The 27,124-nt window shown below is 47.4% G+C and overlaps 2 protein-coding genes across 3 annotated transcripts in view; one reads left to right on the top strand and one right to left on the bottom strand.

The window, feature by feature from the left end:
- Positions 1 to 27,124, bottom strand: part of ralgps2 (Ral GEF with PH domain and SH3 binding motif 2) — a 109,930-nt gene that overhangs the window by 24,744 nt on the left and 58,062 nt on the right. The window contains exons 7-9 of the mRNA XM_083647713.1: positions 23,804 to 23,893; positions 23,571 to 23,663; positions 21,868 to 21,994 (exon numbers count right to left, since the gene is read on the bottom strand). Of these exons, the coding sequence (XP_083503839.1) occupies positions 21,868 to 21,994; positions 23,571 to 23,663; positions 23,804 to 23,893 (310 nt within the window). The remainder of the gene's footprint in view (positions 1 to 21,867; positions 21,995 to 23,570; positions 23,664 to 23,803; positions 23,894 to 27,124) is intronic.
- The window catches only part of angptl1a (angiopoietin-like 1a), a 39,536-nt gene that overhangs the window by 12,251 nt on the left and 161 nt on the right, over positions 1 to 27,124 (top strand). Inside the window, exons 2-6 of one of the 2 annotated variants that reach the window (XM_083647714.1) lie at positions 6,098 to 6,370; positions 6,533 to 7,150; positions 11,703 to 11,896; positions 13,279 to 13,549; positions 13,700 to 15,108. In XM_083647714.1, the coding sequence (XP_083503840.1) occupies positions 6,181 to 6,370; positions 6,533 to 7,150; positions 11,703 to 11,896; positions 13,279 to 13,549; positions 13,700 to 13,887 (1,461 nt within the window). In that variant the 5' untranslated portion in view covers positions 6,098 to 6,180 and the 3' untranslated portion in view covers positions 13,888 to 15,108. Of the gene's footprint in view, positions 1 to 6,097; positions 6,371 to 6,532; positions 7,151 to 11,702; positions 11,897 to 13,278; positions 13,550 to 13,699; positions 15,109 to 27,124 lie in introns of those variants that run through there. The other variant, XM_083647715.1, reaches the window with a different exon arrangement.

The following is a 27,124-nucleotide window of genomic DNA, read 5'->3' as shown; positions in this document are numbered from 1 at the left end:
TCCTCCTCCCAGCCTTTTAGCAGTGTTTACTTTCACGATTGTTGAGGAAGAGTCAGTGTCCCTCGTCTGCTCAGAGGCCACTCTGTCAACCCTCCTACCTCCTCAACATGTCCCTCGTCTGCTCAGAGGCCACTCTGTAAACCCTCCTACCTCCTCAACATGTCCCTCGTCTGCTCAGAGGCCACTCTGTAAACCCTCCTACCTCCTCAACATGTCCCTCGTCTGCTCAGAGGCCACTCTGTAAACCCTCCTACCTCCTCAACATGTCCCTCGTCTGCTCAGAGGCCACTCTGTAAACCCTCCTACCTCCTCAACATGTCCCTCGTCTGCTCAGAGGCCACTCTGTAAACCCTCCTACCTCCTCAACATGTCCCTCGTCTGCTCAGAGGCCACTCTGTAAACCCTCCTACCTCCTCAACATGTCCCTCGTCTGCTCAGAGGCCACTCTGTAAACCCTCCTACCTCCTCAACATGTCCCTCGTCTGCTCAGAGGCCACTCTGTAAACCCTCCTACCTCCTCAACATGTCCCTCGTCTGCTCAGAGGCCACTCTGTAAACCCTCCTACCTCCTCAACATGTCCTCGTCTGCTCAGAGGCCACTCTGTAAACCCTCCTACCTCCTCAACATGTCCTCGTCTGCTCAGAGGCCACTCTGTAAACCCTCCTACCTCCTCAACATGTCCCTCGTCTGCTCAGAGGCCACTCTGTAAACCCTCCTACCTCCTCAACATGTCCCTCGTCTGCTCAGAGGCCACTCTGTAAACCCTCCTACCTCCTCAACATGTCCCTCGTCTGCTCAGAGGCCACTCTGTAAACCCTCCTACCTCCTCAACATGTCCCTCGTCTGCTCAGAGGCCACTCTGTAAACCCTCCTACCTCCTCAACATGTCCTCGTCTGCTCAGAGGCCACTCTGTAAACCCTCCTACCTCCTCAACATGTCCCTCGTCTGCTCAGAGGCCACTCTGTAAACCCTCCTACCTCCTCAACATGTCCCTCGTCTGCTCAGAGGCCACTCTGTAAACCCTCCTACCTCCTCAACATGTCCTCGTCTGCTCAGAGGCCACTCTGTAAACCCTCCTACCCTGTAAACCCTCCTACCTCCTCAACATGTCCCTCGTCTGCTCAGAGGCCACTCTGTAAACCCTCCTACCTCCTCAACATGTCCCTTGTCTGCTCAGAGGCCACTCTGTAAACCCTCCTACCTCCTCAACATGTCCCAGTCTGCTCAGAGGCCACTCTGTAAACCCTCCTACCTCCTCAACATGTCCCTCGTCTGCTCAGAGGCCACTCTGTAAACCCTCCTACCTCCTCAACACACTCCTGACCTCTCCGCGTCCCCTGGAATGTCTTTCATCTGCTGTCATTCCATGAAAGAGACTGGGGCCCCTCATACTCAGAACCCCCCCCACAAAGGAAATCAGACTCAGGAGGATAGGAAAGGAGAGAGAGAGAGAGGGAGGGAGGGAGAGAAAGAGAGAGAGAGGGGGGGTCGAGGTGAAAAAGTAAGAGAAGGACATTAAGAAAGAGATGGGAAATCAGAGGGGTGACAGCTGATGAATGAGCTGTAACGCTGGATGTCCTGAGCTGTTGTGGCGTGGGTCTCAGAGGGAGGCTGAGGAGAACGGTCAATATGGACGCTCAGCTGCAGTAGACATCCAGTCATAGAGTGAAGAGAAGCAGCGCTGACGCTACGGCTGCTCAAGTCATTAGCGGCTCTCACTCAGGTCAGCAAAGATACAGTACCTGGTTAGGCTGTCAGAGACGTCTGCTGTTGGAAAAACACACATGCGTATGGGCCATGGAAATGAATAGCGCCTCTCTGGATAGCCATACGCACAGCTATTCAATCATACAGATGGACGCAAACGCACACTTCCACATAGCAGCAAGTGCGCGCACACACATAACAGATGTGTAATACTAGATGAAGTGATGTCCCCCTCTTGACACTGTTCCAAGTGACAGAACGACCAGCATTCCTTAGGAACCACAATGGCGTCATAGGGGAGACACACAGGACCTGAGCTTTTGCGCTATGGCTTAATGATGTGGCCCTGAGCACAGAGTGAGTGTGAGGAGTGATGGGGTGGATTAGGAGGGCTAGACAGACACAGTCTGCGCCTCGCACACACAGGCCAAGGTGTTAAATGGAGCAATGTGTTGTGTACGTGAGTGTGTGTGTGTGTGTGTGTGTGTGTGTGTGTGTGTGTGTACTGCATGTATCTGCATGTGCGTTAATGAGAAGCAGGCATGGAATCAGCAGCGACAAGGGAGAACAGTCCTTACATGCTGATGCTAAATGACATAATCTGTTTTCTTGCCTTTATCAAGGTCCCCTGTAGCCCCTGTGTGTCTGCATTAGGCTCGGGCGGTATTAAGGTATTACTGTATACCGGGGTATTTAGAAATCCTAAAGGTATGATTTTCAATACCGTCAAAAACGTTTTCTATCCTTTTTGTTCAGCCAAAATAGTCGCAAGTGTCCTTGCCTGTGCTGGGCTTAGCCTGTGTGTGCCATTTGTAGATTTCTTTTTACCTTATTAATAGGCAAGCATATAGTGTGTTATAAGCAACAAGACCACTTTAAACGGAATATGTTACAGGATTGCCCATAACGGTGTCCATTCCATTCGTTTAATTGCCATTCTCCATTGAGGACAATTCTGTGAACATTGTGCATGTATTTATAGCTTTCTGAAACATAGAAGTTGCAACTTTCTTTTATTGATGGACATGCATATATACACAACGGGAACTTAGCCAACAGAAGAATTCTACTAGAAAATTCTAATCCCCCGCAGCCCCAGTGATGAAACTAATACCATCATATACCGTATACCGGGGTCTAATGTCAGGAAGGTATGAAAAAATAGATACCACCCGAGCCTGGTCTGCATGTTTCTATAATATTTCAAAAGCGAAATACAGATGCATATAAATCTCCTCCTGAATATTGCTGTATGTGTGGATGTCTGGAGGCAGGTGGTGCTGAGCCCGTGTGCTGACTGAAGCTGTCCCACAGGAAGCTGCACAGGCATTAGGGTTGAGAGGGGCATAGCGCTGCTGGGCAACACTGGTGTACAGGTCAGTGAGGTCAGATCCCGGTGCAGGGAGGGAGGCTCTTTAATCAAACAGAACAGTACATCCTGTAGTGCAAGAGTAAAGAAAAAGACTAAAGAAAAGCATTATCTCGTTCTGAGAGTAGAGATGAATGAAGCCAGAGAAAAGCTAAAGTACCAAAGATAAAGGACAGCCAGCAGCCATGTATCACACTGCTTGTAGGGGGAAACCCGCTGGACCAATGGGGTGTCAGCTGGGGAATTAACTCAGACAGAACGCAGACCTCGTCCTGCTGGCTGCCTGGACAGAAAGTTTTCTCTTTCACTCCACACACACAGACACACACACACACACACGCACCTATGTGAAATGGTGATCTGACAGCCCCTGTACCGCACACTAGGCAAGCACATTCTAAACAATGATTCATTGCCTGTGTATTTGAAAAAGTGTCAGAAATCCCTTTAAACAATTTTAAACTCTAAACAATTTCCTCTGCTCTGGAAAAACATACAATAAACTCATCTGGCACCTCTGCTGTTTACATTCCCTTTGTTACCATTTGGAAACAAGCAGTTTTATTTTTTGTGATTCATATATATATATATATACCGTAAATTCCGGACTATAAGCCGCGGCTTTTTTCCCGTTTTTTGGCCCCTGCGGCTTATATAACGGTGCGTCTTATCTATGGATTTTTTCAGAAAAAAAAAAAAAAAAAAAAAAAATCTCTCTTTTTTAGCACTCTTTCTAACTATAAATCCACTTCTGTTTTAATTTCCTCTCTTGCCCTCTTTTCACCACACCGCGGACACTGTGTGCACTGTAAAAATAAACAATGGTGGTGTTGTGTTATGTTGTTTTGTTGAAATGTTACGGTAATACGGTAAATGGGAGCTTCCTCAAACAGCCATCTCTTTCCCGACAATCCCCTCTGTGCGTGACCACTTACATATGGTAATTACGGTAAGCAAACGGCCACAAGCCCATCAACTCCCTCCCCCGACTACCAGGAGAAAATCACAAACTTCGGCGAATTCACACAAAGGAAGATCAAGGAATATTCCATCGAACCGGAGCAGATCATAAATATGGATGAAGTGCCTTTGACGTTCGACCTGCCACTCACTCGGACTGTTAACAAGAAGCGCCCTGGAGGATTCTTTCACCAAAAAAAAGCTTTGCTCGTTCTCGACAGCATGAGAACGAGCAGTAGATGATCATGAGGTGGTTTTTCAGACGTGTCGATATAGCAGTTTATCGCAAAAGTGTAATGGAAACACATTTTTCGCATTTGCACGTCATGTGACCCATATTATCCCTTGGAAAAGGAGCGGAAAATAAGTTTGGTAAGTAAGGTTCGATAGCCGTGTCAAAACCTCCGCAGCAAGTGGAAAACTTTGAAGCAACGCTACCTAGCAGAAAGACGAGTGTTGTGCAAAAGCGTAGCCGGGCAAATTAGATAATGTTTAATGGCAGAAATCGGTCCATGGTGACAGCAGGCTGCCTGTGTGCGCGCATTTGGCACAGCAGCGAGATGAGAGGATGAAAAGCACACACTGGTGCGGTGGTGCTGTCTGAAGTGAATACAGTGACTGTGAGTAGGCTAATACATTGCACACGTTTCAGGTGCAATTATAGAACCAAATCAGCCTTTTCCCCCCTCCATCTCTAAATCGGACCAGTTGTAGGCTATTAGGCTACCTTTTTTCCTCTGCCTGTCGCGCTGACTGCATTCACGCAGCCAGCAACATTTTGCGACTCATTTTCTTTTGAATTGATAATCAGGCTCGTTTATATGCATTGTAACTTCATGTTGGGATTTCAATTGACCATTGGTTGGATTTGAGCATGCAGGGGACGGGATATGGGGCAGATCCCCGTGCGTAATCACTGTGGCAGCTGCTGCAACGGGGAATCACTCAAACGCAACTTCAATGGAAACGCCTACAAGTCGCAATTGTACATTGTCGAAGTTGTAGAAATATCGCAATTCTTTTGCGAAAAACTGTAATGGAAACACAGCTATAGATGAAGAGGAGTTCGTTGGTTTTGAGTGACAATGAAGGAGAGAGGAGAGTGGTTGACGAAGCCACCCTGAACCTGTTCGTTTCCGACACTGAAGATGAGGACTTTGGTGGTTTCAGTACGCAGGAAGAAGAGGAAGACGAGCATTAGTGACTTGACTTCTCTGGTTACAGGTTTGCTGCACATATAGCCTATTGTTGTGTGATTTTGTCTGGGGATTAGTGACCTGACTTTTGTTTTGTTTTGTTGAAATGTTAATAAATGGGAGCTTCCCCAAACAGCCATCGCTTTCCCGACATTCCTCTCTGTGCACGAACCCTTTCATATGGTAATTAAACATCAAAACACCCGCGGCTTATAGACCGGTGCGGCTTATAGAAGAAAAAAATAGTCAATTTTGGTCCCGCGGCTTATACACCGGTGCGTCTTATAGTCCGGAATTTACGGTATATATATTTTAAACAAAAAGGGCACAAGAGAGCAAAAAAAACAGCAAAAAAAAAAAAGCCGTAACAGGAAGCGTCTGGGTAGTGTAGAGGTAAACCCGGGTTAATTTCCCGGTAGCGTTACTTCCGGCTTGGTTAGATGTTCGCACAAGCACAATTGGCCATGTCTGCGGGTGGGAAGCCGGTGGGGTATGAGTCCTGGTCGCGGCACCACCACCTCCTCTGGTCGGTCGGGGTGCCTGTTCAGGGGGAGGGGAAGTGGGGGGAATAGCGTGATCCTCCAACACGCTACGTCCTGCAGATGAAACTTCTTGCTGTCAGGTGAAAACAAAAAGTGGTTGGCGACTGCACCTGTATTGGAGGAAGTGTGTGCTAGTCTACAATGCAATGACCGGTTTGGCCAAGTGGGGGAGAAAGTGGGAGAGAAAAAAAGAAAAAGAAAAAACAATTGATAAAAAAAAAGCAGTAACAGGAGACTTGAGGGAGAAAGAAAATGAAGCTCTCAACGTGGCAGCAAGCAGTTGTTTCTGAGTGTTAACTCCAGGGTCTTGTTTGCTTGCAGGGGGGTCTGGAGGGTCTCGGAGGAAACGCCAGCAGCCATCCATCCATCATCCATAAAGCCAGCCAGTCAGCCAGACAACAGCAATGCAGGGGCTGAGGTGGGGCCTGTGCGCCCTGCTCTGCCTCTCTCTCTGGGGGCAAAGCTACTGTAGGAGCTCCAGGGAGGCCCGGAGGACCAAGGAGCATTTGCTCCACAGGAGCAAAAGAGCTTCCCTGGACCCTGATGCCAAAAAGTGTTCCTACACCTTCCTGGTGCCTGAGCAGAAGATCACAGGTGATCAACGGACAACTTTCTAATACACTTTCATTTCTATGTCATATGGTTGTCTTCATCTCTCATGGATATCCACTCTTCACGGCTTGCTCTTCCAAAACACAAAATAGATTCTTCTTGTCAGGAGGAGTCACTTTGTAAATAATGAGTTTCTGTCATCAGGTCCAATCTGTGCCAGCGCCACGGGCCCCGAGCCAGACATGGAGAGGGTGACTCGCATGGATATTGCAGACGTGCGGGACGTACTCGGCAAGCAGCGGCGCGAGATCGAGACGCTGCAGCTGGTGGTGGACGTGGACGGCAACCTGGTCAACGAGATGAAGCTGCTGCGCAAGGAGAGCAGGAACATGAACTCCAGGGTGACCCAGCTCTACATGCAGCTGCTGCACGAGATCATTAGGAAGAGGGACAACTCCCTGGAGCTGGCCCAGCTGGAGAACCGTGTCCTCAACGTGACCTCCGAGATGCTGCGTCTGGCCTCCAGGTACAAGGAGCTGGAGGCGCGCTTTGCCGCCATGGCCGGGGTGGTCAACAACCAGTCCGTTCTCATCAGCGCCCTGGAGGAGCAGTGTCTGAGGAGCCTGGGACGCAGTGAGCTGCCGGTGGTGCCCCCGCTGGTACAGGTGGTGCCGCAGGGTATACCGGTCAACAGTCGCTTCACCAATGAGATACAGAGGGACCACACCAACCGGGCCTTCCCTCGGGGGTCACGCATGGACGCCCCTACCGCCAGCCCGTTTGGAATCAACCCACCACCGCAGGGAACGCTCACCTCAGACGGTACGTACCAACAACAGAGACACAGGGGCACACATAACAATATAGGACCACCTCTTAATGGTTTAGGAGGTGGGAGCACTGCAATAATTGGTGAATCAAAATAAGGCCAAAATTAAATTTTCAAAGGCAATTACGTGTGAAATTGCTTGAGGACTGAACCAAAAATGGATTTTCTCATAATGCCTGGTATTGCTGCGGCCCAGTTGGCTCATCTTTGGCATGCTAGAGAGCCAGTGAAATCATACATTCCTATGATTCCCTCTTGGCCAGCTGCATTGGCTGCACTGCACTGAGGAATAGCATATGTACTGAGTTGTACTGAGCTGGTTGCATGTGGACACAGTTTAGGCCTCTTTGGATGTACGGAAAGTAATAAAAAAATACTTCAGGCAACAGGAATATACAGTATAATATATTGTAGGGCTTAAGTCAGGTTTACCTGCATCCCAACGACCAGACATGCTCTCTCACCGCTGACAACAGTTTAAGAAACCTGGATGGTAAGTCCAGGTGTTGAGCGCACATATGTATGTGTTCAAGAAAAAGTGTCCACGCATGGCAAAGACGAGGTGCACATGAACGTGTGAACAAGCACAGCACATCTGGTGAACTGGACCAACTGCGCTTCGCACCCAGACAGAAACAGCAGATCACTGATAAGCCCTTCTAAGCTCGGTGACGCTCTTCTAATACTGCTGAGAAAGATCGCAGAAAAACAACTACGGTAAGTCTGACATCTGAGCAAGATCATTTCCAGTACGGAACCAATTTGCGAGCTTAGAAAGCCACTTGGAAATGACTCATGAAAAAATGGTGTAGGACTGTTATATTATGAGTGGCGATCGATTAAGTCCATCTAGGGAATGCTGACAGGGCGTATACAACCAGGTGGCTGAGCGGATGACATCATTCATAACATCCGTCAGAGGAGGAGGGAATAAGAGGCCCTCTTTCAATACTGACTGAGCAGTTAGTCAGTTAGGGCAACTGCGACATCATATACAGTATGTCTGTGTTTCACTGTGTTGGTTGGGCTGGCCTGGTATAGAGCAGCATTTACTGTAAGATTTAATCACACACTTAAATCCCTGTTTAAAGCTGTCATTACCATCGTGCTACTTGCCAGCCCATTAGGGGGAAAAAATTCAGCAAATGCTGAAATTAAATGATGAAAGTGGGTTCTTAAATCACAATTTGGGGGATTTGACATCACCTTACAGTCTCTACAGTAACGTCAGCAATATGTTTTAGTCTACACTATCAATATCATTCGAGCAACATTGAGAATCGAGTTGAGATTTCAATGTGATTTACAAATTCATGTAATTAATAGGCCTATATACTGTAGTAGTGTAATATTTCTACGGGGCTCTAACAATAGTAGTATCGCAGCAGCCCGTACAAAAGGCAGCTTGTGAAGTGAGATGAATTTTAGATCAAAGTGTGGTGGAGAGGCCCTGTGCCAGCTGGCGGAGCCTCCAGAGTGGAATACGGGTGAAACACTGCTCTCCTCCTCAGACCACAGAGCTCACAGCTCCTTCAGGCTACACAGCTCACTTCCTGCTCTCATAACACCAGGGCCTATTGCGAGCTGAACAAGTTACAGTAAGAAGCAAAGAGGGGCACCCTTAAAGCACCTCTGTGGGGGGGAAAATGACCTGAGGGGACACGGAGAGATGGTAGAAAAAGAGGTGGAGGAGTAGTTTGGGTGGGGGGGGGGGGGGGGGGGGTACAAGGGGACTTGGGCTACCCTTGTAGTAGAGGGCAAAATAGACTGAGCTAACTCATGGATATTTCTAGCTGTATGGATAATAATTCTCTCCCTGCCTCGCCTAGTCCTAGGCTGTGATTTTAGTGTTGTGTCAGTTACTCACAGCAGATCCGGTCCAGTACACTTCCAATCTAATGCGCTTCATACTGTACAGGGAGTATTCAGCATCATGATGCAGCTGCTTTTCAGGTCACAAGATACTGCCAGCATCTATTTCCTAATTCTCTGATACTTCTACCTCAGTGTATTCTCTCCTGACCTGACCTGCACAGCTCCCCTCTCTTGTCTCCTCGTCTCTTCAAATCCATCTGTGCCTGCTCATCCCTGGCACTTACTTCAGATCACGACCGGTCTCTAAACATCTAAATTGAACGTTTTGGTCTACGGCCAAAGCAAAGCTGCTAATACTCTCAATCTGGACACCAGCGGATCTTCTAGAACCAAGAAAAATAACAGTGACAGGGATGGATCTGTTTTGCAGCGAGGGGCCAGTACAGCGTGAGCCTTCATCATGTATCATCATTATAAGCATTATTTATCAGGAGAAGCAGAGTGCGGGCCAGGCGACAGGTCTAGCTCTTATCTTCATAAAACAAACAATACGTACTAACTCAATTTGCTAAAGTTCAGAGTGATAAGGATGGTCTCGCCTGTATAATATACAATAAGGATGGTCTCGCCTGTATAATATACAATAAGGATGGTCTCGCCTGTATAATATACATCCACTTGATTTACTCTGCTCTTTCCCTTTCCTCTTCCATTTCACTATTGAAAGAGTCAATAAATAGTAGAGCCCGGCCGATACTGGATTTTTTAGGCCAATGAACCCGATACCGATATTAGGGAGTAAAAAAATTTCCGATATCGATATATCGGCCGATATTCTAATATTAAATATACACATTATATTACACAATGTTTTTGCAATGATCCCTCAAATATCAAACACTTGACAAAGATATGACTTGACATGACTTGAGACATGTCATGTAGGCAGGATATTTTACAGCTTATCAATAAACTTTATTGTCCAAAATGACATCAATGCAATGAAACAGTCAACTTAACTGGGGATTTAATAATGATAAATAACTAGAAATACAAAAACACAAATAGAACAAATCTAAAATATATCTTGAATTAAGAAAAAAGATCAAATCTACACAACATGTTGTCTATGAATTAAAAAAATACAAAATAAAAAAATATCAGCATATCGGCCAACATATCGGTCGGGCTCTAATAAATAGTTAAGAGTTTCCCCACTCTAGATCCTCTTCAACCTACTGTATCATCCAAATCAGAAAGGGAAACAAGTCAAACTTCAGATCCAGCACCAAAGCATAATTGACCACTAATAGAGGCTCTCTACCATGTAGGTTGACCTACTGTAAATACACACTCCCAGACCACCGTTTGGTCTAGTTGAGCCTTATTTAAACCACTAATGCTTAGATGTCTCCATTTATTTTTAACCTCAAATCTCGGACCACTCAATATAAACAGAGTGACAGAAAGTGAAAGAGGGAAAGAGAGAGAGAGAGAGAGAGATGGCGAAAGGGGGTAGAGAAAGACCGTCTCCAGGCAGGCAGGTCTGATGAAGACATATTATTACTAGACAAATACACGCTTGTGCTGGGGTGGTTTTAGGTATCTGTATGCAGGCGTTACAGTAGGGTCCCTGTGTGCTCCCACACCCAGCTGAGAAAACCATCTTCCATGGGCCCTTAGGCCCCGGAGGCCCCCACACAATGCCTGTCTTCATACCGCTTTAATACACATTCATTCACACAGGGGAGAGAGGAGGGCAAATATGGCGGGTTGAGGTTCAGCTGCTCCAGCCTTGGGAGCAGTGCTACCGTCGTTTACAGACAAAATGTGTGTCAATATTCACATAACATGAATCTAAGTGTGCGTTTGTGTAACGTATATGTATGTACAGACCGCAGGATTTTCTGATGGTCTGGGCGAAAGGAGAAAGGCTTCAATGTTTCTCTGATTCCCACCAAGGGGTCGAGGCAGACCTTACTTCCCCACTTTCTTCTTCTCTTGTCCGCTGTCCATAGAAAGATGATAATGACTTTTGCATAAGCAATCAATAGAAGAGAAGACATCTTATTCAATGTAAGGCTCAGTATAGTAGGTAGGACTTTGACTGCAGGGCTTACATCACAAAGTCCAAGGGCCTTCAATAGTGAGTGATTCAGCCAGTTTGTGCTGCCTGGTGTCACGGCCAATGCTTCTAGACTAACAATAACCTGAACATCAGGCTTCATGTCCAGGAATGTCTAGCAAACACTGGATCATGAGTCATGACAGATCAAACAGAGGCGATAGCTCACCTGGTTAGCTGACTTGGGACTCAGAGCACCGGCGAGACATTTGCGTCTCCGGACTGCTCGCTCTTGTGTCGTAAACGATCCCTCTGTCGATGACGTTAGACGAACGAGACATTAACAGTACATGAAAAGAAAAGATGCCTACAAAACAGACACACTGTAGCACACCATCAAACTAGTGGACACGCTGTCGCAACTGGCCGCATCCATGTTGTGCCGTGAATCAAATGATGAGAAGGGGGAGGAGGGCTGACACCACTATGGAAGCCTTTATAAGGACATCTGCATCGTGTACCAATCGTACACAAGCGCAACTTGGGCAAATTGTGCACTTAAATGAGCAGATATCGAACATTGTAACTCAGAACCACTAACTAAATCTCTGATCCACCCATTCTTTCTCTTCCTATTTTCCTACACGTGTTCTTGCCCCCCGCAGGTCCCTTCAGGGACTGCTTCCAGGTGCGGCAGGCAGGCCACAGCACCAGCGGGATGTACCTGCTTAAGACAGATGGCAGTGAGCGGCTGATCCAGGCCTGGTGTGAACACGGCCTGGACAACGGAGGATGGACAGTGTTGCAAAGGAGGAGAGACGGCTCAGTTAACTTCTTCAGAAACTGGGAGAACTACAAGGTAGGAACTCATTCACTCCAAAAGGAGATAAGTGATAAATGGTATACCGCAGAGTTTGATGAGGCTGCTTAGCAAAAAAAAAACATGTTCTTCATTCGAAAATATCACCACTTCTCACACTAGCAGTGCCACAGCAGTCCAAACCTCTTAAACACAAGAGAAAACCATAACCACAGCGGTTCCAATCTCCTCTTACATAAGAGACACAGCATTGCCAGCTCATTTTGAGGCTGCTAACCAAGCATTTACTCCATCACTGTAAAAAACCATGGACCTCCTCACACCAAACTTGCTCTGGAAGTGTAGCCAGTGACCTACATACATACACATCAGAGAGCCCCGGTGGGCCGAGAAGGAAACGCAGCCCCCCCCCCCCCCCCCGGCTCGCTGTTGGAGCAATCCCTCCTTCCTTTCCTTTTGCTGGCGAGATGTGATCCAGGATCTGACAGAGGCAGCCGGACAGAGAGCTGAAGGAACACAGCTGTTTTCATTGCACCCAGAGCAAAGGGTGACACTGACACACAGCCTGACAGAAATGATTGGTCTCTCTGTAGGTGCTATAAAAACTGGGGCGAGGGGAGTTTCCCCCCCATCATAAAACAATACATAGAAAAGAAGAAGAAAATAGGAGAATGAAAGACTCTGAAATGTGCATGGTGTAGTAGGGAAGGATGAAGGAAAGAAATGTGCTTGAGACCTTTGCCATTTAAATCTTTATGCCACCACTCCCCCTGGCCTGCCTCCACTCCCCCTGGTCTGCCACCACTCCCCCTGGCCTGCCACCACTCCCCCTGGCCTGTCACCACTCCCCCTGGCCTGCCACCACTCCCCCTGGCCTGCCACCACTCCCACTGGCCTGCCACCACTCCCCCTGGCCTGCCACCACTCCCACTGGCCTGTCACCACTCCCCCTGGCCTGCCACCACTCCCACTGGCCTGCCACCACTCCCACTGGCCTGCCACCACTCCCCCTGGCCTGTCACCACTCCCCCTGGCCTGCCACCACTCCCCCTGGCCTGCCACCACTCCCCCTGGCCTGCCACCAACTAATTCACACACATTATTGCCCCAATGGGGAACAGATTAATTGCCATTTTGTTTGATTGTGAGCACCAGGCTCACTTGGACTCAGCACTAAGTATGCCTTGCCTGTGTTTGTGTCCTTTGGCTGTGACTTTGCCTGCCCTGATGACAGAAAATAGACATCAATTAACTTCAGCCATTGGCTGATCCCACACTGTAGACTAATCAAACTCTAATTAAGACTCCATTTCATTAGTACACACATCACAGACATTGTACCACACAGAAATTTGCCATTAGGGTAAATCACAACTGAAAGACTCAATAACACAAATGCTATGGTCTTGCCCCCCCTACAGAAAGGCTTTGGAAACATTGACAGTGAACACTGGCTGGGGTTGGACAACATCTACAAGCTGGGGAAACAGGGCGACTACAAGCTGATGGTAGAGATGGAGGACTGGACAGGGAAGAAGGTGTACGCAGAGTACAGCAGCTTCCACCTGGAGCCAGAGAGCGAGGGATACCGCCTGAGGCTGGGCACCTACCAAGGCAACGCCGGGGACTCCCTCAGCAGCCACAACGGCAAACAGTTCACCACACTGGACCGCGACAAGGATGCCTTCTCTGGTAGGGGGATATACCAATCAACCAATTCAAACTGCTGTTAAGATTCGTATGTCAGTATAATACAGAGCAAGGCATGCGAGCCGCAGCTTAGTCTGTCCATCGCACTGATCTGTTATTTCATGATGTCTCCATGTTTCCCCTCTCCTCTAGGTAACTGCGCCCACTTCCACAAGGGCGGGTGGTGGTACAACGCCTGTGGCCAGACCAATCTGAACGGGGTGTGGTATAGCGGGGGAGTCTACCGCAGCAAATTCCAGGACGGCATCTTCTGGGCGGAGTACGGAGGTGGTTTCTACTCCCTCAAGTCCGCCCGCATGATGATCCGGCCGATCGACTGAAATCCGGGACCCGCGGCTCCGTTCAAATGACCTTCCCCCCATTTCAGTTTCCCCTCCTCACTTTACCCACACCATGAATAAATAATGTTAAGGCAGAAGCAAAAGGATCCCTGCCAGCCTCTCTCTGTGCCAGGTGAGACACAGAGGAGGAAGAGACAGTAATGACTCCAGCAGCCTGTGCAGTGGCCGGCTCCCAACTTGACTCTAATGCTGAGACGAAAGATTGATGCCGCTGCTCACTGCTCTCCTCCACCTCTCAGACTGGACGGCAACAGTCCATCTCGCTGCCTGCTGGGACCGTTCACTATTATTCACAAGTGTCCTATTCTACTCACTATTGTTGCAACTCAAATATGTAATAAAGGGAAAGGGTCATTTACTAAGGACATGATTTCTTCTGAGCAGCTAATGGCAGAGACTCAGTGGAAGGGGTGATGCCCTGACCAAGAGTCATTGGATGTATTGGATGTCTAATCTTATTAGGATGAGAAAATGAATACAATTTGAAGTTGTGTGTTGCCAGTTAGAAGAATATCTGACAATCAAAAATGGTTAAAAGAAAGCTAAGCTAAGCTTGCTACACTTACTGTCTTGTACATACTACTTGTTTTTCTGCTAGTCACTGGGGGCCACAAACCCCTCAGAGAAAATGGACTCGCGCAAACAATGTGCTTGTCCAATGTGTGTTCGGCTGAGCTGGCTTTGGTATGTAAATATCTTTGGCTTTTTTTGTGAACGTTAATTTAAGAGGTATGATTCTACTCAGGCCAAATGTTGCCATTGTCGTCTCTGCCATCCTTCTGTTATTTATCAATGTATTTATGTTAAGTATAGTCATGGCCATAATCTATTTAGCCCTGTTATACATTTATTTTATTTTTGAATCCCATTTACAGATCACACACACGCAGCACAGCAGAGTGAACGCATGTCTAGTTGACAGGAGGATGGAGTACCTGAGACATGCATTGCCATACAGTTTCCTTCCAAGTTGAATTAAATCCCTTTGTAAACACTAAAGTCTCTCTCATTGTTCCAATTCAACATGTCTTAAATGAGGAGTTTCATTGCAAAATCCAGTTTAAAAACCTGCTCTTACAAAATCATGACTGGCATGGATGTAAAACTTCAAATATTACTGACATTATCAGCCATCTTTATTTACCTTTATTTGTATACAAAATCTATGCAATCACCTCTTTAAATATGGAGCAATGAATATCAGGCATATTTGTGTTTTTCCCAAAGATGAATATTATGGTGTTTTGAAATTAAACTCTTCAAATATTTCTCCGGGCTGTGCAGTGGATATGGTGTGCTTTTAGTCCAAATAGAATTGATGATGTGTAACAGCAGGGTTTGACATTAGCCTTAAGATTAAACGGCAAAGCGAGCTGTCAAGGGTTTGGAAGATGGTCGGGGAAAGCCATGATTTAGATCTACTCCTCCAGGGGATAACGGCATGGAGAGATGGACAGATGGAGGGATGGACAGATGATATAGGTCTACTGCTGTGCTAAATACTGGAGTGACGCAAGCTCCCTGGACTGCCAAGACCATCGAATAATTAAAGAATGTGAACAGATAAAAGAAAAGATGAATTGTGACCATAATGAGGCTACAATGAGTAACACATTTCTGTTGTTGTGAAAGGACGAAAGCTAATGGGAGAGGTGCGAGAAAAATCTGTAAAGGCTAACGGAGCGTTCTCCAGATAGTACAGACACATGTATATATCATGTGAGGGATAAGAATAGATAACATGGAGGACATTAAGTGACGCAACAATCAAAGAATTTAGAAATGAAGTAGGTGAACCAGGAGAGACGGGAGAGGGTGAAAAAAGGTGAGAGACGGAGGAGGAAGAGAGGGAGGGAACTCGGGACAGCATTCCTTCCACATAAAACGCTGGAGTTTTTCTCTGCCTAAAATATATATCCTGGAATGATGGTTCCCCTCTGAACCTGTCCCTCCGAGGAGCTGTAAGTCAGAGCAGAGGAGAAGAGAAGAGAAGAAGCTAACGTACAGTACGCATTCAGTCTACACATTTAAGCTTTTAAGCTACAAACACGTACTGAAACTATGGGAAGAGGACCAAAAAAAAAGGGGCAGCTAGCCTTGTCGTCACCCATCTAAAATACAGTATATTCATGCAGTCAGAGAGACTCTGGCCAAGCCGGGCCGTACGCTGCTGTACTGTAGGTCATGGAAACCAGTAGGGAAATTAAACCCTTCAAAATAAAGAGTTTGTGAGCGTCGGTTGGCCAGCTTCTCTGATCCGACACTTTGCCCCTGGTGCTTTCCATTACACTGCTCCCTCCACAGAGCTGCCTGCTTTACCAACAGCACTGCAGCAGGCAGCATGCTGGAGCAGACAGGGGGGAGACAGAGGGGTGCATGTGCCTGCTGCTGGCCCTGCCTAGTCTCTTTCTGCACCAGGCAGCATGCTGGAGCAGACAGGGGGGAGTCAGGGGTGCATGTGCCTGCTGCTGGCCCTGCCTAGTCTCTTTCTGCACCAGGCAGCATGCTGGAGCAGACAGGGGGGAGTCAGGGGTGCATGTGCCTGCTGCTGGCCCTGCCTAGTCTCTTTCTGCACCAGGCAGCATGCTGGAGCAGACAGGGGGGAGTCAGAGGGGTGCATGTGCCTGCTGCTGGCCCTGCCTAGTCTCTTTCTGCACCAGGCAGCATGCTGGAGCAGACAGGGGGGAGTCAGAGGGGTGCATGTGCCTGCTGCTGGCCCTGCCTAGTCTCTTTCTGCACCAGGCAGCATGCTGGAGCAGACAGGGGGGAGTCAGGGGTGCATGTGCCTGCTGCTGGCCCTGCCTAGTCTCTTTCTGCACCAGGCAGCATGCTGGAGCAGACAGGGGGGAGTCAGAGGGGTGCATGTGCCTGCTGCTGGCCCTGCCTAGTCTCTTTCTCCATTGACACAAACCTGGCACCAAACACGCCCATTACAGCATCCACAGCAATAACACGCACTCTTAAGCAAGTGTGGTACATTTACATCAAAGCTGTCCTAAGTATTAGTGTTATTAGTAAGCCATTACTTGATAGCGCACCATTCAGATAGGTTTAATGTCTTAGAGACGTAAAAGCATAATGAGTTCCAAGTGTGTCTGTGTGTGTGTATGTTTTCCTCAGTAGAACCTTGCTGTGCTGTTCTGAGGGCTCTTTGTCCCACCGTGATTGGCTGGTGAACAGGAACAAGTTCATCTGAGCATTTAACAGGCTGGGGCTGTGGTGAGCGCAGACAAGAGGGGGCTGTGTGTGCTAAGCCTAATAGCAGGTCAGAGGTCATACAGTCACACACACACACACACACACACACACACACACACAGAGAGAGTTCGGCACAAAAGTATCACTGTGGGAAACCCATGTCTGGTGACTTTGCAGCAGACACAGGGCCTGCTCTCCAGGCCTGTTATCACCACAGATAAGCATCGAGGAAGGAAGTCGGCCATTCAATCTCCATTCCACGTGCAGAATACACACCCGCAAAAGGTACACATGGAGCAAAGACACAGACACTCTGCAGGGAGTCACAATATACACCAAAAGGTAACCAGATTATACAACTAGACATGCATACGGTGTGTTCAGTGCATAGGAACACACACACGGTAGTGTTAGCCCTCTGCTGTTGGTTAAGACTTCCATTTACACCCCAAACTGGATTCAACCATGTACCACCATTTAGTAACCAGAGAGATAAACACAATGCAGATAGAGAGACACCAGGAGACACTAACCCCAAACCTAAGGTACCCACAACCAACATGTACGCATTGCGGCAGGCAGCGGTCTTTCCTTCTTCCCGCTCATCATTCCCACTTTCTCTCAGAGGGGCCGGCGGCCGGCTGGATTTACGACGGCGGGGAACGTCGGCGAACACGAGAGTGGCAGTTTCCCTCCGGCGTGCCAACTTGGCTCGGTCCGGCCGGCCGGGCCAGCCAGCTGGTCACACATCACACGTCCACACACATCACTGACAGGCTCACAGAGCGCAAGGAAACATACACACACACACGCTCACTTTCTTCCTCAGACACACACACACACACACACACACACACACGCACGCAGACTCCACCCTTAAGAACAGCCACACATCACCAACACCCTTAGCGAACGGAAAGTCTCCCCCCTCACTCACACACACACACACATACAATGAGGACATGCAGTCAAACTGGCACATTTGTGCCATTTCACAGCGTTCACTTTGCATTTGTCTTCACTGTTTCCTCAGCTTCCATCACAGAGTACGATGGGGGAACATGGATGTCTGTGTGTTTCTTTTAACTGGTCAGCTGAGCTCTTTGGGTTTGTGCGGGTGTGTGTGTTTGTAGTACAAACACAGTGTGAGCTCTGGAGATTGAAGTGATACAAAGTAACAAAACATGTCGGTCAAAACAGTTAATTTTAATCTGTTACATTCTTAATGGCAGTTAGATAACTGTTAATCGTTAACATCCCTAGTTTGTACTGTACACAGTAAAAAACAGCCCCGCCCCCCCAATACCACATGCTTCCGCCGATACATGTGAAGTCGCCAGCCACTTCTTTTTCACTTGACAGCCAGGAGTTTCACAGCACGTAGCGTGTGGGAGGATCACGCTGTTCCCCCCAGTTCCCCTCCACCCCAAACATGCACCCCAACCAACCAGAGGAGGCACTAAGTGCAGCGCCCGGGACACATACACTCAATCTGGGTTCCCACCCGCACCTGTGACCCTCGTGTTGGTAGGCAGGGAATCTACCCAGGCACCATCTGTTTGTACATACGTGCTTGTCAGTTTAAGTGTCTTCAGGTTTGAATGACACAGAAGCTGTGATCTGAGCCAGATGGTAACAGGAGGGATGTACCACATGCGTAAGCACCAAGAAGCCTCAATTCACGGGCGAGCAGAAGCTAAAGGTAAAGTCCCACTGATCGTCACACACCTGAGCATTTGACCCATCCCCTGGGGGAGCGGTGAGCGGCAGCAGTGCCGCGCTCGGGAATCATGTGGTGATCTAACAGTCAGGCTTCTGAACAGTCAGAAGCCTGACTGTTCACACCAGAAGCACATTTCTCCGCGCCGGCCAGCAGCTCTCCTGACCTACAGGAGGAGAAAACTCCATGGAAACAGGCTGGAGACTGCTTACTTTGTGCTCCAACAGCCACCCAAGTTTCATCTGTTCGCTGCTGTCCTTGTAGAAACACTGCTGACAGCTCACTGTACTTTTCCACATGACCTTTACATCTTCCATCTTCTTCACTCTCTTCACAAACTCCCTCATATCAAAGCTGTCACGGTTATTTGTTTTCTCAGCAAGAGTCGTGACTTGTGATCAGGCAATAATTAGGAAACCTTATGGGACCTCTATATGCCCCCCCCCCCCCCCCCCCCCCACCCACCCACCCACCCTCTCTCAGCTTGTGTGTGTGTGGGTGGGTGTGTGTGCCTGCTCGTCTCTGTCATTCTGTTTATTTTGAAATTAGTTTTATTTTGAAAAGTGATGTGCCATGCCATTCCTGCGACTGATTTCCAGCCGGCTTGACACCTTCGCTCGCGGAAAGAAGTAGACCAGGCAGCCAAGCTGCCCGCTCGGAGCGCAAGCCGGCCGCACCTCGGTCTGATCGGTCAAATGGATAACATGGCTGCCAAAGGAAAGTGTCCAGTGAGCCTAGGGCTGTGCGATTAATCGATTTTGAATCGTAATCGAATTAATTAGTTAGGACGATGTTAAAGGAGAATTTCGGTTTTTTACACCACGGTCCTCATTTCCAGTTTAGAATATGATGTTTTACTCACCGAAATAGTTTTGCGTCATTCGGATGCCCAGGGAAGATTTTGAGCTCCGAGTACACTCTTCAAACAGGCTAGAACCGCTAGAACGTGAGCCCACGGGGCATTCTGCACGGCAGTGCACGCGCTCTCTAAATGACACTTTTTCTGTCAGATCACGGTTCATTATGGTTGTAAATATAATTATCTAGCTAATAGCTACAAGCTAGGCTAACAACAACACCGGAGTCAGCGTTGATCTGCCCCGGTGGGGTTACAGTGCGTATCGTCCCCCTTCTGTGGTTTCTCTGAAGAAGTGGTTTCACAGAGGGGGACGATACGCACTGTAACCCCACCGGGGCAGATCAACGCTGACTCCGGTGTTGTTGTTAGCCTAGCTTGTAGCTATTAGCTAGATAATTATATTTACAACCATAATGAACCGTGATCTGACAGAAAAAGTGTCATTTAGAGAGCGCGTGCACTGCCGTGCAGAATGCCCCGTGGGCTCACGTTCTAGCGGTTCTAGCCTGTTTGAAGAGTGTACTCGGAGCTCAAAATCTTCCCTGGGCATCCGAATGACGCAAAACTATTTCGGTGAGTAAAACATCATATTCTAAACTGGAAATGAGGACCGTGGTGTAAAAAACCGAAATTCTCCTTTAAAAAAATGAAAATCGTAAAATCGTTTTTTTTTTTTTTTTAATTTAAATTTAATTTTCACTTTAACTAGGGTAAGTACGTTACGCGGGGCGGCTCTCTCTCATGTACGCATGCTGCTACTTGTGTAAAGTCTCTCTAGAGGCTGTGATACTGGCTACTAAAAACAGCAGCACAATGGACTTATTTCAACACCTCCGACCAAAAAGCAGCTTGTTGCACAAGATAACGATTGCCACAACACACTCACGCGCGCACACGAACACAGACATTATCACCGGACGATGAAACGTTGCCAGTTCACATAATAACAAAACAACACGTGAGGCCACCGAGTACTGATAGATTGGCTGTATTCATGGCTGCCTCAGCTGACTCACCTGTCCCTGTGTGTCTGAATTTCCCCCTAACTGCTATCGCAGTTCCACGCATTCCTGTTGTGACTTTGTGTTATTCTAGTACAGATATAACTCAGAGCACGGGTGGTCGCTTAGACACTAATATAATTATCTCACGGAGGAACACGCAAATCCACCAGTGTCAAGTTAGCAAGCAACAGCCAGGAAGTTAAGCATAGCAGCGGCAAGCTAAAACAGGAAGTTGAGTTGTTCTACCTTCAGAGTAAAAGCGTAAATTGTCAATTATGGAAAAAAGGGGGGAAAAGAGCTCTGCAGGGCAACAAATGTTTAGAGAAGTATAATAGTATAATAAATCGAAATCGAAATCGAAAATCGAGTTTTGAGAGAAAAAATCGTCAATTTTAGTTTTAGGCAAAATCGCACAGCCCTAAGTGAGCCCCATCAGAGGAAAGGATCTCTGTAAAGGGGATCTCGAGTAAAAACAAGAACAAGCTGTACAACAATAAAAGCATGAGATCACAAACAGATGCACGTGCACACAAGCATGCACACGCACACAGTGAAGGTCTTCCTTACATAACTCACAGGGGATTCCTGTGTGTTGTCAAAGGAAGAGGGGCATAAACATTCAAGGCAAGGACAGAAAGAAATCAGTCAAATCCAATTTCTCAATGACTCGTGTTTGTCTCCGCTAAAAGGGACTCACAGATGTTTTATTACTCGCGCTCCGCCAAATAAAAACACAAGACGGCACTGAGACGCAACGGCGGTTAAGGAACGACACAACAGACTGAAAGAGACATTTGGTCAGAGACACAACACGCGATTAAGGATGATTGTGCAACTTGTGGCACTGAATGCACGCACGCACACACACACACACACACACACACACACACACACACACACACACACACACACACAAACACAATTTGTTTTGCAGAACCCAGACCCGTGTACTGAGGTAAACCTTTGCCCCCTTAAGCTGAACCCATAAAGATAAGCAGCTGATAACGAGGGACTCCAGCAGTGCATCCTGCATACATGAAAGTGAAGCGTGACCTCTGGTTGCTGGGCAGTGTGTGTGTGTGTGTGTGTGTGTGTGTGTGTGTGTGTGTATGTATGTGTGTGTGTGTGTGTGTGTGTGTGTGTGTGTGTGTCTGTGTGTGTGTGTGTGTGTGTGTTACCTAGGTATGGTATGCAAGAGACCATGCTCTGGCTGCGTATGTAGTCTCTCAGACGCTTATAATTGTCCTCTTTGGCCATCAGGTACTCGAGCCGCTCAAACGTTGCCTTGTCCTTCCGACTCAGTAACTGTGGAGAAGGAGAGAAGGGAGAGAGCGTGAGAGAGAGAGGGAGGCAGCTTAGCCACACGTAGGGCCCTAGCAGATGTACCATGGAAAAGAGGCCTTCCAATCACATGGCGTCATCCAAGTCACCTTCATTCCGTTGAATTGAAAGTAAGCTAATATCCAACAAAGTGCGGCAGCAACAGTGGAGGCGGAGTCTGTCTGGACTGCACCACACAGGCGCAGATAAAGAGACAGAGACGGCGGCCGAGTGATTTTCACGCTGCGAGAAAATCAGAGTTGGCCGACGAGAGAGCCCATCCAGCTGCTATGTCAGCACAGAAGTATGCCGTTTTCCTGGTACAGAGACAGACCGTGTGTGTGTGTGTGTGTGTGTGTGTGTGTGTGTGTGTGTGTGCATGAGAGATAGAGAGAGAGAGTGTTTGTGTGCTTGTCTGAGCTCGAGGACAAAGGCGAGGCAACAGTAGTGACAGCAGACCATCACTGAGGAGTGCAGCTGATCTGCTGGAACAAGAACTTCTCACTTTATTGAGAAGAAGGAGTGTGTGCGCTTGTGTGTGTGTGTGCGTGTGTGCGTGTGTGTGTGTGTGTGTGTGTGTGCGTGTGTGTGTGTGTGTGTGTGTGTGTGTGTGTGTGTGTGTGTGTGTGTGTGTGTGTGTGCACGCGCGTGTCTTTCTGTAAGAGGCAGGTGTGCGATGATGGAACATCTTCTGTGGTTTCGTGGTCTCGAATATAAGAAATTTCCACCATGACATCAGAGCATCATTATGCCATTATGTAAGCTAAACACTAAAACACAGAGTGGCCGCCGCTCACAAGCTTGTAGCACGGAAATGAAGAGATAATTTGCCTTATAAAAGCGCTGTAATGGAATAACTGCTTGAAAATGGCACCTCTGTTAATACTTGACACAGTGCAAAGTGTGCAGCATGTAGGCCACTGGGCATTTGACTGTGGGGATGGGCTGGCAGCGTCAAGTCATGAAATCAACAAATAAACACCTCGCACACCGCAAGCCTCAAATGTCCACTTATTCATTATGCCAAGTTACAAACAACTTGGGTGCAATTATATATAAGTGGGCATTGGAGCGTGCAGTGTGCAAGGTGTTTATTTCATGATATGCTCACTTTCCGCTAAGTACCTGCCCTCTTTGGTTTGAATGTGCCTGCATGCATGCTACTAGTAGCAATAGTGACAGCAGTAATGACAAACAGGGAGGCTGGCTGCCATTTTTAAACACCTCAACCAAGGAAATGTCCAGATGAACTTGGTCCACTGATGTAATATGTAGCTTAGACTGTGAGGAGAGTATATATTTGAAGGTTTATATATTCAATATTCAAATATTATTCAAATATTCATCTTTGTTTAGTTCCCTGCAGTCATTCACTTACTTCTTCTGTAGACCGCTCTTCTATTGCATGCTCATATACTCTGATACACACACACACACACACACACAGACACACACACACACACACGTCCTAAGAGTTTGTGATGTATTTGTTCCATTTCTTGTTTATTCCTTGCTTTTCCCTGTTTATTGAAAGCAGTTCACAAAGAGTAAACACACTTACCGCCCATGTCTTGGTCAGTCTGAAGATGGGAGCACTTTGTAACCCCGACACCACAGCCATGACCGCATGGAGGTTGTTGATGTCACAGAGTTTCTGAAGAGAGTCAAAATGCACAGAGGTATAGGTCCGGTTTAAAATGAGGCCATTTATAACAAACCAACAGAAATGTCTTGTGTGTTGTGCACTCTTTATAACGACTCAACAAAAACATCTTGTTGTGTTGTGCACTCTACCTTGGCAGTACGGATGTAAAGACTGAGCACCTCAGCTCTTATCTTCAACGTCTGTGCAAGGAGGATCTCCCGTACCACCCAGAAGCTCGTCTAGAAAACACACAGACACAAAACAGAGACGATGAACCCACCGAACCTGGGCCATATTGCAAAACCCCGTGACACACCAAGTTTTGTCCTGCATGTGTTACGTTCTTCAAAGTGCAATGAGGATTGAAGGTATAAAGAGAGACAGGGAGTTCTGCCCCGATAAACCTCCAGACTTTGAGCCCAAAGCCAAGGCCTGCAGACAGTCAGGAGTATAGGGCCCTATGATTTCCCTGATGGGAAAACACGGATGGAATTTGGTAATAAAAATGGAATCAACCGTAAAACATGGAATATTGCCACCCCGGCAACTGTATTTCTCAAAAGCCATCTGGCGACTTTTTCTGACCATGGGAAGCATGTTAATGTGTTGAATCCCAAAGCACTAGGAAATCAATTAGTACGGTTGATGCCCATACACAGCGCAGCCCCCCTCCCTCCACTGCGAGCAGCGTCCACTTGTCATTGCTACCGGCATGCGTAACTGGCCCGGGTCTGGTCGACTTTCTGAGTAGCCAACAGCTACTTCCCTTGGAAAAGAGTTGGCAACACTGCTTCAAATGACCATTACTAGTGCAAGTGCATCAGCAGATTCAAGATGAGAATGTATTCAGGACTTGTTTGATTGTACTGTATTGCTTTTTGTGTATTTAATAAAAAAAATAGTGCAATGTTGTATTGCATCATTGCAAATTTACTGTTATATCTTATTATATCCTATATACAGTATATTAATTTGTTGATGTTGTTGATTCAGTCACATTCATTCATAGACACTCTTTCTGATGATAAAATTAGTGTAAATCAGAGTCCAGTTTTGCAAACGTGTACCTGCCCGCACCCACAAAGCTCAGCACCGAAGCTCAGCACCGGACCCGACCTGTCACCCACAATTATGTCCAAGTAAAATCTGGACCCGACCTGTTAATATAAGACCCGCGACGCGACCCGGCGCGTTACCATGATTAAACACACAGGCTACACAGTCTATATTAGCCGCTGAGAGGCTAAGTAGGGGAGGCCAGAGCAGTCTAGTAAGAGAGTGGCATCAGCGGAGGTCCAACATGCGTGACTCAGTAGCCAATGAACAGCCAGGAAGGAGGCTCGCGCTACGTTTGAATGCTAAAATAAAGCTGATAATATACAATTTGATTCTTTTAACGTCTGACACTTTCAAAGTACATCACAAACTGTCCATTTTGCGGCAACTCGACAGCGCTGCTTAATCCAGAAGCTTACTTCCGGGAACTCTTGAGAGTAAAAAACAGGTCCATTGGAGTGAATGAAGATGTCGCAACTCTTCTATTATACGGCTCTGGGGGAGGCTCCAATCAAACAGCTTGAATTTTGAATGTTTATTTTGTGCAGTCCGTAGCATCAAACAATGTGGAATTATGTTAAACAATGTGGTTTGTGGAGAAACAAAGCGGTAAACGTACGGTCGACAGAAAGTAAGGACTCCCCACTCACCCCCTCTCTGCCTAACCAGACTGACTGACTTTTACACATTCCACTACCAACACACACAACCCCCCATGTCATGCCTCAAATTACCATAAGTACCGGTGATGCTCGTGCATTTATATACTTTTGAGTGTATTTTTACCTGTTACACAACCTTTGGTAGGTTACCCGATGGGTATGTGACCCGAGCAGAACTCTGGCGCAAACCATAAAACAGAATTCTGAAAAATTCAAGGTCCCATATCATGCTATTTTAACAGTATAAAACATGTCTCATGGGTCTTTAAAACAACAAGGTTATAAATTCTGTTGCCGAAAAAAAAACTTTATGGGTCTTCTCTATGTGCTCTGTCTCTCCTCTCATTAACTACGCGCTGTTTTGATGAGATGAGATAAGATGATCTGTTAAGATAGATCCATCTTTGGTGAAGTTGGTTGTTATCTGTTGTAATCTTTTCCATTCTACACAGCTATGCTACAGACAACAGGTCTTAACCTTTTTGGTCTTCCACACTCAGTTGGCGGGGCGGCGGTGTAAGCGGGCACATTAAATGACTGTTACTTTGTGATGTCACAAAATCACGGGAGTCAAAACGGCTCGTTTGGAGGCACTTTTTCCTTACATGGCTGGTGTGGCTTTATCTGGAGAACATGTGTTTTGAGACTTCCATGATGCTTATATAGCACGCCCAAGTCCTTTATAGAAGCAAGGAGATCTTGTTCTACACAAGATGGGACCTTTACAACAGGGGAGAATAAAGAAAAGAAAAAGTCAAACGGAATATGGAAAAAATTAAAGGGGATTGAATAAGGGCCCTAGGAGTGGTTTGTGCTAAAAGCAGAATGTAGCTGAGCTGGAGAGCACAGGGAGGAGGAGGGCTAACAGGAACGCTCCATCAGGTCAGGTTGGCCGACTAGAAGTGAGCAGTTGAGGAAAAACAAGGAGTTCAGAGGAAACTGAGTCCAACTGATTACACAACACACGATAACTCCTGACATGTCCGCCGAGAGAGCAGGAAAGTGTGTGCGTAGTCCTACATGCATTCACAGCGCTCGGACAGTCCAAGAGTGATGTCTGAACAAATCAGTCTCTTGGGGAGAATGTTGGTAAGCCAAAATGCTGATTATACACGTACATGCATGCACACGCACGCACGCACGCGCGCGCACACACACACACACACACACACACACACGTCAGTGCATCAATCAGAGTTTCGGCTCTTGGGAGAGAGGGAAGGGAAAGAGGAAAAGGAGAAGAGTGGGAGAACAGAGGAGTGGAAGGTAGTCTCACCCCCTTAGGGCAGCTGTCTGCACATGGCGTTCCTGATAAGACCGTCTCCCACAGACTGACCATCTCTGCTTTCTGCTAGAACGGAGAGCCGCGCGCCTCTCTCCGTCACTTTGACGTTTATTTTCGTACATCTCTCCTCGCTCTCTCGGCCTAGCCTGAGTGAGTGAGTATGTGTTTGATAGATTCACTCTGGCTGTGTGGTACAGCAGCATTCCAGCCCTACAGACGGAGAAACCTTGCTGTGCTCCGTGTGTGTGTGTGTGTGTGTGTGTGTGTGTGAGAGAGAGCGGTGGCGTGCTGTTCTGTGGCTTTTTTTGGTCTTGATGCACCTGGTCTTGCCTACCGTTTCCTGGAAATGGGCCCAAGATGTGTTTTTATTTCAGAGAAGAGGCGAGGAACCGGGGAGTCAACAGATAAATTAACTCCATTTTTCTCTCTCTCTCTCTCTCTCTCCCTCCCTATCCCTCTCTTTCTCC

The sequence above is a fragment of the Poromitra crassiceps genome, assembly GCF_964638095.1.
Source record: "Poromitra crassiceps genome assembly, chromosome: 12".
Lineage (NCBI taxonomy): Eukaryota > Metazoa > Chordata > Actinopteri > Beryciformes > Melamphaidae > Poromitra > Poromitra crassiceps.
The sequence above is the reverse complement of the archived record's forward strand: the minus strand, read 5'-3'. Positions and strand labels throughout refer to the sequence as shown.